The sequence below is a fragment of the Vanessa tameamea genome, chromosome 8 (assembly GCF_037043105.1).
Source record: "Vanessa tameamea isolate UH-Manoa-2023 chromosome 8, ilVanTame1 primary haplotype, whole genome shotgun sequence".
Classification (NCBI taxonomy): domain Eukaryota; kingdom Metazoa; phylum Arthropoda; class Insecta; order Lepidoptera; family Nymphalidae; genus Vanessa; species Vanessa tameamea.
In genome coordinates this window covers 3,212,303-3,224,399 of record NC_087316.1, presented here as the reverse complement: position 1 = coordinate 3,224,399, position 12,097 = coordinate 3,212,303, and the positions used below count along the sequence as shown (strand labels likewise).

General features: G+C 31.9%; 1 protein-coding gene across 1 annotated transcript in view; it reads right to left on the bottom strand.

The window, feature by feature from the left end:
- Window positions 1-12,097, bottom strand: part of LOC113396244 (mitogen-activated protein kinase 1) — a 62,965-nt gene that overhangs the window by 18,890 nt on the left and 31,978 nt on the right. The window contains exons 2-5 of the mRNA XM_026634117.2: window positions 11,669-11,795; window positions 10,423-10,533; window positions 9,699-9,833; window positions 1,803-1,919 (exon numbers count right to left, since the gene is read on the bottom strand). Of these exons, the coding sequence (XP_026489902.1) occupies window positions 1,803-1,919; window positions 9,699-9,833; window positions 10,423-10,533; window positions 11,669-11,795 (490 nt within the window). The remainder of the gene's footprint in view (window positions 1-1,802; window positions 1,920-9,698; window positions 9,834-10,422; window positions 10,534-11,668; window positions 11,796-12,097) is intronic.

Below are 12,097 nucleotides of genomic sequence, written 5' to 3'. Positions count from 1 at the left end.
CAGTATAAAATTATGCAGTCATCTCAACGAGAGATCTCTATCCACTTGAATATTTTGCAGGCAAGTCTCTTTTACAAGTTGAAACACAATTTAAAAAAAATTACAATACCGTTGGCGCTCAAAATAATGAAGAACTTCGTTATCTTGAACAAAATATTTATTATGGCCGAATATGTTAAATTACAAGTTATTCAAGAAAAACAATCGTATATTGTTACCGGTAGTAGAGTTCTGTATGGGTATGTCTATAATTTTTTTTTCTATTTGTGTTCTGCAGTGCTATTTGGTAAGGTCGAGTATATGAGACAGATGCACTGATCCACAGAGTAGCGGCGTGTTGAAAAAAACTATAAATCTTTTCTTAAATTCTTGCCTTTGTCCAACAAACACCAGCACATGTAGGTACATGATAGCTTACAATTAAAATTAGCAAGCTTAAATATTTGAATGCGAATATTTCAACACATCAATTCTGTTCAGAACTTTGATAACGATTTTGCCAACATAACGTTACAAATGGAAAAAGTTATTAAAGAAAATGGAAGCGTACAGTGCTTCTACCCTATAGCTTTTTTAATTAAAAAAACTTTAACTTTGAAACCTGACTTCAAGCAACAAATAAAAAAGACGAATGAAAAATTTACTTTAGAAGCAAATAAAAAGGATTTAATAACAAGTTCGAAATCTAATACATAATTGTATGCATGTATTGCGTTTTATTTGAGTTTCACGTTTGCCAAGTGCAAATATCGTTTAAGACTCGAAGCGATACGATACATATTATGTAACTATATTTAAACTATTAATATCTAAACTTTTTATAAATTAAATTTAAATCAATACAATAACATGCAGAACAGTTTTTACATATTAGCAAGAGCCTTTAAAAAGATATAGTTCGTAAATGTTCCACTGCCAGACAAATGCCTCATTCTCGCTTAATGAGAAAATTCAACGCTTACTCCAGCCCGCTGGAATGCTGGTGAAAACACGTGCTTTATCTGACACGTGCCGGTCTGTTCGCAACGTTTTCACGGGGAACGTATTAAAATAATCTAAGCACTTATATATTACAATGATATTTGATTCGCAATATTATTAATTAATTTGTCAACGTATAATCTTACGTTATTAATACTTCTATACGAATATTACAAATGCGAATGTCTCTCTGTTTTCATCTCTTTCACGGTCAAACCACTGAACCTTATTTGATGAAATTTTGTATGAAGCAAGCTTAAACTTCAAGGAAGGTAGGCCTTTTTTGCCTAATACCTTACTACCTACAACTCTAAAACGCGAGCGATGCCGTGTGCGACAACAAGTATTATATAATAGAGTAGTGGCATAATATATACATACGTGATATAGTATAAAGACTTTATTGTCGCGGCGATCGTTCAAGACTAACAACGCAAAATAATCTAATCTAATCTAACCTAACAGAGAGAACTTCGATGAAACTAACAAAGAGCGATGTCAAAGGAAAGGAAGTTGAACAGCTGAAAATCTTAAACATACAGGTATTATTCAGTTCTGACTGTCACCTTGGTCTAGTAGCCAGCTTAAATAGGTAATAAGTTCAAATCCTGGGCTGAGTCTGTGTCTGAACTCTTACTGACCGTACGGCCGTACCCAGGGATTTTAAGTGTCAATAACGCATCTGTGCTTGTGCATCCGCCTGTGCACTGTAATATCCTCTACGCTAGTTTCCAAATAGTCGGTCAAGAAGGTATCAAGAATTCTATGACTAAATTTCAGTTGGACGGCTACAAACTATTAAAATCTTTTAACATATTTACCTTGGAGTTGAGCATGATCTCCGGCGCGCGGTACCAGCGCGTTGCGACGTACTCCGTGAGGAATCCCGTGTGGTCGTGATCGGGATCCGCCACTCTTGCGAGACCGAAGTCACAAATCTGCACAGACCAATGATAAATCACGATTAGGCGAATGTAAACTGCTGGCTGAAAATCTTTCGTGAAAGTTAAAAATATTCAATATTAACAGAATTGTTTAATTTACACTAATAGTTTTTACACGCAGCTTCGGTCCTGTTTAATGCCTGTATAACTATAGCCTTTTGTTAGCCAAAGGCGTGGGTACAAAATATCTCTATGTAAAAAATCATGTTGACCTGTTAGAACATAGCTACGTGAAATATGGAGAAACCAACACATTTTTGTACAAAGTATTAGTATTAGTATCTTATGATGATTGTTGAATCAACAAAAGTACAATTTAAAGTCCAATGACCAAAGAATAAAGTTACACATATTAATTAATCTTTATCTAAAATAAATTTATAGTTCTCGTTCTAATCTATACTAATATTATAAACGAGGAAGTGGCTCTGTCTATCTGTCTGTCTATTATTGGTTCTCGTCACTAACACTAAGCCGAATTATATAAAATTTTGTATATAATTTTCTATTGGCAGCTAAAAATTGTTATAATATAAAAAGAATTACAAATGTAGATAACTTAACTGATGATAAAGAATTATTGTTTGCTATTATTACCTGGAAAAATATTAAGATAATGATATGTGTAGTATATTTACCACCCAGCTACAGCAGTAAACAATATCTTGATGTTTTAACATGTATAGAAAATGCAATTAATATGTATACTGAATATCCATTTCTGATAGTTGGTGATTTCAACTTAAATTCGTGCAATAATAGTGTCAGATCTCAATTTAATAATTTTATGGAATATAGTAAGTTACAACAATGTAATAATATTAGCAATAAATATGGATGTATCTTAGATTTAGTACTAACTACTCTGGATCACAATAATATTAAAATATCATCCGATACGGAGCATCTAGTTCCCATGGATGCATACCACCCTCCCTTAGAGATACTGCTCACACTTCCTAGAACAGCAAAAAATCCAGCATCTCTGGCACCAGGAGAATATTTAATCACGGAATGGAACTTTCGGCAAGCAGATCTGCACAGCTTGTACGTTGACATTGCGAATATTGACTGGACCGACTTACTTGAAAAACATCATTTAAATTTAGACTTAGCCTTAGATATACTATATAATAAACTTAATGGTGTTATTAGTACACACGTTCCTACAAGAACAATAGTCCGGAATAATAAATATACATATCCAAAATGGTATACCAAAGAAATAATATATTATATAAAATTAAAATATTTTAATCTAAAAAAGTTTAAGTGTTATGATTTAGAGTTTAATAAAGAACTTTTTAAATACTATAGAACTAAAGTCAAGGGACTCATAAATATAGAATTTAAAAATTATATATCTAGGGTTGAAAACAATATAAATATAGAACCATCAAGTTTTTGGCAATTTGTAAAGGAAAAACGTAAAACTAGACAGCAGATAAAAACATATACCTATAACAATGAAACCATACAGGGGCAGAAAGCCATTGATTCATTTGCTAAATATTTCAGTTCTGTGTTTCATGATACTTCTCCTCTGTTAGACGTGAAGATAGCTGAGGAAGAGGCTAATCGATTTGGTTGCCAATCTACGGTAACCATTGAGCAAGTGACAGTTGCTGAACTCAGAATTGCAGTACGGCGACTAAAAGCTTCAACTGCTTGTGGTCCTGACAACATACCTCCCTTTCTAGTAAAAGATTGCTTGTCGGCTTTGGAAGTGCCCTTACTTCATGTATATAATCTTTCAATTAAACAATGTTTATACCCTAGCAAGTGGAAAGTATCGCGAGTAACACCTATTCCAAAATCGAGTTCGTCCACGGATATAACAAATTATAGACCTATAGCTGTACTATGTGTATTTGGAAAGATATTTGAATCGATCCTTAATAATATTATTTATAAACAAATAAAGGGACAATTGAGTGATTGCCAACATGGGTTTCGTCCTGGACGCTCCACATTGACAAATCATATAGAATTTATAGATTATATAAGTACTCAAGTTAAGTCTGGCTGTCAAGTAGATGCCGCCTATTTTGATTTTACGAAAGCATTCGATCTCGTAGATAATGATGTACTTTTAACCAAATTTTCTGTATTAGGATTTTCAACTTCTCTCTTAAAATTGATGGCTCACTACTTAAAAATCGAAGACAGTTTGTTAAGCTAGACGGTTATAAATCGAAAGAGTATTATACTCGATCAGGGGTTAGTCAGGGTAGTACCTTGGGTCCTATGCAATTTTTGATAATGATAAATGATTTACCAAGTGTTATCTCTAATGCCAAATGCCTTATGTTTGCTGATGATTTGAAACTGTACCTATCTGTAACTGAGACTAAAGACTGTGTAGCGTTACAACGTGATATCGATGCTGTAGTTGACTGGACTATAAGAAACAAATTATCATTTAATAATTCAAAATGTAAAACTATCACTTTTTCTCGATCTCGTAAGCTTATTAAAAATGTATATAATCTGTCTGACACACCAATGGAACATGTAATCAAAATCAAGGATTTAGGAGTTATAATGGATAGCAAAATAAATTTTCATGACCATATAGTTAAAATTTGCAAAGATGCTAATAAATGTCTTGGTTTCATTATTAGAATATCATCACAATTTAAGAATACCCAAGTAATAGAACAATTATATAATGCATATGTCCGTAGTAAATTAGAATATAATTCAATAGTTTGGAGTCCGCGCGAGGCAATGTACACTATAATGCTAGAAAAAATTCAACGTAAATTCTGTAGATACTTATTTAAACGTAAATATGGATACTACCCTTTTCTCTATCCTTCTATGTTTGTGTCAGGTATGGTTGGTTTAGATACACTTCAGCTTAGGCGGGAATCCGCACATATAAAATTTTACTACTTAATTCTAATGAATAGAGTGGATAGCATTGCTGTACGTGAATCCATATCTTTGTATGTTCCCGACCAATATATGCGTGGTGTTGGAAGACGGCAACATAGATTATTTTGTTACCCACCTATGTGGCATTCTCCCCACGCTAGCAACAGCCCCACTGCTAGGGTTGTTAAACTTTTAAATAACTTCCTACTTTGTTGTCGAGATGTAGACATATTTTGTGATCCCTTTTATACTATATTCAAACAATTCTATATATTCCAGAATTTTTAAGATGTTTTGTAGTTCCTAAATAGATTTAAGCTTATTTTTGTTTACTTTTTTTTATAAATTTTATTTTTACTAAATTTTATCTCTTTTGTTAAGTAATTAGTGTAGATAAAAGCGACTTGGTGTAATTACTGTAATGCTTTTATTTTTTAAATAAAGATTTATTATTATTATTATTATTATTATGTAGCAAGATTGAACCCAAGGAAAGACGTAGACTAGTATTTCATGCCTAGCTGGCAAACAGCACAAGCATAGCCGCGGCGGAAAACTAATCTATTGCAATACTAGTACTACCCACCAAACGACACAGATTTTTCTGAATATATTTCTTTCTCACAAAAAACTACATCTCTGCAAACATCATCAAATCGTTGCTCCGTAACTGCGTAGAAGAAAAACTAACAAAAGAACAAAGTCAGTTTCGCAATTATAAAGTAAGATGATCGATTAAAGACTCACAGTGTATTAATTGAAATTAATAATACATTATAAACACAAACACTACACGTTCTAGAATATCCTACACGCGACGCACGTCCTATTCGAAACCGGAACACGCTCAGGAAATAGATTCACTGTGTACAGTCGCAAAGTCGATTACTTACACTTTTCACGCAAACTTACTTGTACAGTTACAGACAAAATTGAATGTAAATTAATGTTTGTTAACATATTTTCATAGCAGAATATCTTGTAACTTAATAAACATTTTTTTTACGATTACGATACGAGACACAAGTACTTGTGATGTTAAGTTAGAGACTATTTAAAGAGATCACTTAAGTAATATGCATTTGCTTCGAATTATGTCTAAATTGAAAAAGACGAAACAGTTTCTTATGACAATGCAACTAAAACGGAAAAGTTTCGTCACATATCAAATATTTAGTTGCAATTATAAACACATATACTGCATATAGACGAGCAAAATTTATCAATTCCTAATTAGTAATGGCCTTTACTAGAGCCGAGATGGTCCAGTGGTTAGAACGCGTGCATCTTAACCCAGGTAGGCACCACTGAATTTTCATGTGCTTAATTCGTGTTTATAATTCATCTCGTGCTCGGCGGTGAAGGAATGCATGTGTCTAATTTCAACGAAATTCTGCCACATGTGTATTCCACCAACCCGCATTGGAGCAGCGTGGTGGAATATGCAGCAGTGGGAAATTTACAGGCTGATTATTATTATGTTATGTTAAATAAGATCAAGGGCTTAAATGGTGTCATGAATTTAGACCCAAACTATTAAATAAATACTGTGTTTTTGTAACAAAACGTTACAAAATAAATACAGTTTATTTGTTTAACTAAATATATACCTAGCTGTATGAATATCGCAGACTAGCGGCTTTCAAAATCTTGACAAGTTAGCACTTCAAATTGTCAAAATCTTGAGAGGCACCGCTAATAGTCATTGATCTATATGTTTTGTTTTTTTTAACCAATAATAGAAAGGCAAACTTGTAAATAATGAGTCACGTGATCGTAAGTAACTACTGCATAGAAACATTAATATACTGTAAGTTTATTAAGCTATTTATTTAACTGTCATGAAAATTAAAATGTTACGTCTCTGTGAGAGTAATGCCTATACCGACGAGGTTGGGCAAAAGTAATTAATAACCCTAAAATTAAATTTCTTAAAAATGGAATTACAAATGCTGAGAAATTTTAATAAGAATCATTAGCATAAAAGTCGTTTATAATAGTTTGTCAGTTTACAAAGAGTCTGCCTAACAAGATGAAGCGATGATATTATATCTAACGAGGTCTATCAACACAGCGGGATAGGCGTTTAGCGCTTTCGTTATGGTAACAAGTCAGTGCTAAGAGCAATTCATTAGAACATCGTGAACATTTGAATTTGTTCGCTAAGTATATAATTTAGTCACATTTATAATAATATTATAAAATATCTCTGTCTGTGAACCTAATTTGATGAAATTTGTTATGGAACAAGTTTGGAGGACATAGCATTTTATACCTTAAACCTGAAGATCAATGCCTTAAACTCGTACTAATGTAAACCGATACTTTAGCGTGGAGGGGCGTGACTTGAGCCAAACATTTAACCTCGTACCCTAGGGACTTGTAGGAAGCCGTTTGGTTTTTAGTCGATTTTTTTATCACCCGACTTCATAAGACATTATTTGTAAAAAATTACCGTTAAGTGTTTTTTTCATTTCCTCTTACCTCCTCTTCCTTATTTTCTTAAAAAAATATTTGTGTTACAAGCTTTATTATTTGGATTAAATGAGTAGTAATTCTGAGTTATTCAACGGAATTATTTTATTTACAGAGTACAATTAATTTTGTTTTTCTACATACCAAATATAGTATTTATTTTAAAATATTGGGTCTCCCGCGAAACTTTGCGTTTATTCAAAAGATTTTTTTTAGGAATTTCGAAACCTATGACAAGTTTTGTTTTGATTTAATTTCATTGTAAGCTGCAAGTCACTCATCTACATACATTTAGTGCCAACATTTTTTAAATGTCAACACACATTGTACATTATCAGTTCAGTAAGAATTCGAGTTTGTTGATAACAATTTACTTCATTTTTTTTAAGTTTTTCATTTTTTTATACGACCGAATCGCTCTCTAACCGGCCAATACCTTTTTTCCGCACCCTAAAATTAATTCTTTGTAAATCGTAACAATTTCGTAAATTGCAATAAAGAATACTTTTTAATTTTCTGCACATCTAAGGCTGAAGCTCTTCAAAATGAGACCATAACGGATCTTTCATGTGCAGCTAACGTCCCCTAATTACTGGGACAAAAATCGGCTTACGCTATTAATATATAAGATTCCATTTCGTTTACACCACTATCATCTATTCCGGTTCATTAGTTTCGCAAGAAAGTAATTCATGTTATTTATTAGTCCGGTTTTTTAAATAGTAAATAAAGTGTTCTATTTTTAAATAAAGTAACGTATAGAACAAACTTTTATAGCTCAATTCAAACTTTTTATGTATTAATACATAAAATATAAATTATACATTTTCTTATAAATATATAAGAAGTAGTAATATTTGAATAAAATCGAATCTACTTATTTAATTTGAGCTAATATAACTTAATATATGAATAGTCGAAGTATTTCATCATCTTCACCGACAGTATTTAAAAGTAAGATTTATTTTTTTAAGTTTTAAAATTATGTAATAAGACATGTTTACACAATATTTTAACATTTAAAACTGATAAATGTTTAGTTATCTTTTTAATGTTTAACTGTTAAAACATATATGTACATAAATTTACATAATATGCTAAGCGATTCATTTTACATGAGTCGAAGGCCTATATATAATATATTCACTATTCCGCCCTTAGAATAACATCTCGTCGGCGGAGGCATATATCAATAAACCCAAGGAAAGAAAACATACAACGGATACAGAAATTGCTATTTAAAAAAACCTTAGCTTATTCTCTTTTAAATAAACAGCGAGTTACGCTCAACTAAACCCCAAAAAAATACAGAAATTAACATGAACTAAATGGTTTCAAAGACACAATGTCACAACACTAAATATAAATTATACATTTTTTTTTTACGCAAAAGTATAAATTTGTTACCGCAATATTTCTTTGTACATAACGCTTTAAAACAACATTCGCTAATAGCACGAACTCGGTGCTATTTGACATCAACGTCGCAACATTACATATGTATCTCATCTCTACAATACAACAAATTTCCAACACAATTGTTATCCGAAAAAATATTATACTCTCCCCTCTTTTACGTCGGCTCCCTCTGCAGTTGTAATTGTAAACTATTAATTTAAAAAGTCCTAATTTCTAACCTCAACTGAAGCCCAGGAGATAACGTCAAGGATCACATGTCTAATTTAATTTGAAAAATAAATTTTAAATCATTATAATTTATGACTAAACGAAACGTTAGGCGACCTTTTTTTTCTAATGTGTGACCATGTACCGCATTAACTGCTTAGCGAATTGATAATTATCGACATTAAAAGTTTTGATATCATAGTTTTTATTTTTATTTATCGTGTTTAGGGCTTCGTCGTGAGGTGTTAGGCATAAGATGTAGCCCGTGTCGTACCTTATAGTTCAAACTTGCTTCATAGCAGATTACATCGAATTCGATTTAGTGGTTTGGCCATGAAAGACCAACAGACAGACAGACAGTTACTACACATAATATTAGTATAGATTGCTAGCTGATATCAGCCCGTTGCATAAAAAAGAGAAACGGAATTCCAAAAATAAATCGTCTATAACCAATTACGCCGTAGGATTCCAATAAAACGCCCACGTTATACAAAAAACCATTGCTATTCCTATATATCGCAAAAATATATGTCAAAATATATGTCAGAGACTTTGTCAGTCATATACTCAAAACCTTTTAGATTTAATTTGAATGAAAGCAAAGAATTAGAAACTTTATTATCTGGTGCCTATGACCACTTCAATGGATTCCCCGTGTAACGATAATTACGCTAGGATAGACTTAGACTCTCGAGAATACTCGAAGACGTAACAGAAATAGTCCAAAACGTACAACGGTTTCGATTTTAATAAGAAACTTTGGTAAACTATCGAGGATGAAACTGTTACCTTTAAATCACAAGTGGTGTTCAGCAAAAGGTTGCTAGGCTTCAGGTCTCGGTGCAGCACGTTCGCCGAGTGGATGTACTTGAGGCCTCGAAGGATTTGGTACAGGAAGTAGCAGATGTGATCATTACTTAATTTCTGTAACAAATGTTATCGGTTAAAATAAAAACGTACACAAATTCTTGCATTTCTAATACGAATATGTAAATAACTATTCTTCACGATACGGGGCAGTCTTGGTATAAGATCACTATTTATGTTAAATACATACATTAGTGTTATAATGCATGCAATATTATAAAATTTCGCGCTGTGATTTATATTAACGCCGAAACTCATAAAAACTTCATTCTTTCAAAAGTCATACGTATTGCGGTCGTCTAATGTTCTACTTGACTAAAGTGCATTTTTTTTTTCAGTATCATGAATAATCGGAGACATAATGGGTATATGCAACGTATTCAAGTAGCAAAATCGCGAACGAGCAGAATTTATTATTTTATTTTATATAATGAAACAATAATGAGGTACAATACGAATTTAAAAATTGAATAATAAATTTATAACAGGAGAACTTAAGCCAATTGCGTCAAAATTTACCGATAAAATTAATGTAAGAGCCACAATTAACAATTAAAAAAAAAAACATCTATCATAATGGTATAATCTGCCTATCAGTTTGTTAGCTATTAAATACAATAACTACTAATAACTAATAATAACTTGCCTGTGTTTTTAATAATTTATAAAGATCCGTCTCCATTAAACATTGAACGATGTAGACATCCTTCATTTGGTCGATAGTTTCTGCTCTTAAAATGTCTCTTATATCAATAATCTGAAACAAAGAAATATTTTAGGTCATATTTACAATTGACGACGCATATTAACACAATTTTTTATGCGTTTACTAGGTCATTACGGTGTCTTCCTGACCGACTGACGCATCTCTCTATCACCTTTCATTCACTAGTAGAGCAGAGTAGAGAAATAAACTCTTGCTATTTTTGCTTATAAATTCAGACTGTTATTAAATTCATATTTGATGACGAAAGAACATCTTATATTTATAATATTTTTTAAATAAAATGATGAAAAAATTGAAGCGGAGGTTAACGAAAGATACATTTCTCTCTATCGCTCTCTTGTGTTTAAATTGCGATAATCCGAGAAAAAACTAAACCTTAACCTTAGTATAAATACGATTATATTAATCCCATATCAAAAATACGAAGTCCTTGAAATTTCACAAAACTCTTCATTTTTCGAGCTAATATTTAAACAAAACACGCATGAAACTCAAACATTAATATTTCAACTCCCAAGGTATTTGGAATGTTTGTTTTTAATTAGCGTCATGCCTACTATAAATTGAAAATAAAATCGCCGCTGCAATTTCAAAATGAAAACAATAAAAGGAGCAAATTAATACCCCGGGGTACACTAGATGAATTTCCGACAACCCTAACGGAGACGAAATAGGAACACATTTTTTATATCTTGTATACACGTAGTATTTACGGCCTGAAAATACGTAGCCGCGTAAGAATATTATATATTCTCGTTGTAGTATAGAAGATAATAATTTTATATAAAGATTAATGTTACTGGCAACTATTCTCTTAATAAGGTATATTACATTATATATACAATGAGCGCTCAGTTTTACAGAAGATCATATAATTAGGTTTTAATAGATGTTACAATTAAATATGAATAACCATGGTCAATAATCATGGACTAGCACGAAACGTATTTTAACTAAGTCATTACTATTTGAGTTGTCAATTACTTGAACATAATGTTTCAAAATATTGAATTATTCCATAACTATACCGATTACACTGAGAAAAAAAATAGGGGTTCGTGATTTATGTGTGTAATGTGAACACAAATTCATTAAAAAATATGTACATTAAAAAAACGAAGAATCCCATTTTAAATTATTCTGTACTTATATTACTAATACTCACATTCTCATGTTTAAATCGAGTGAGAATTTTTATTTCCCTTAGCGTTCTCTGGCAGTATGTTTGATGTTCGAAGGGCGATATTTTCTTAATGGCAACTTTGGATAATTTCTGGGTGTCGTAGGCGGACCTGTGAAAAAAAAAAGTTATAGAAAAAAAATGCAATTTTAAAATTAAATAGGATTATAACATAATAACATGTAGACTATTTCGATGTATTTTATGTCAAGGACAAAGGGAATCATTATAAATGACCCTGTTAATATCCCAATGCTGGGCAAAGGCTTCCTCTGACTTATAAGGAGAAAGTTTGGAGCTTACTCCACCGCGCTTCTCCAATGCGGGTTATTGGATACATGTAACAGATTCTCATCCACATGCAGGTTTCCTAACGATGTTTCACTTCACCGACGAGCACGAGATGAATTATAA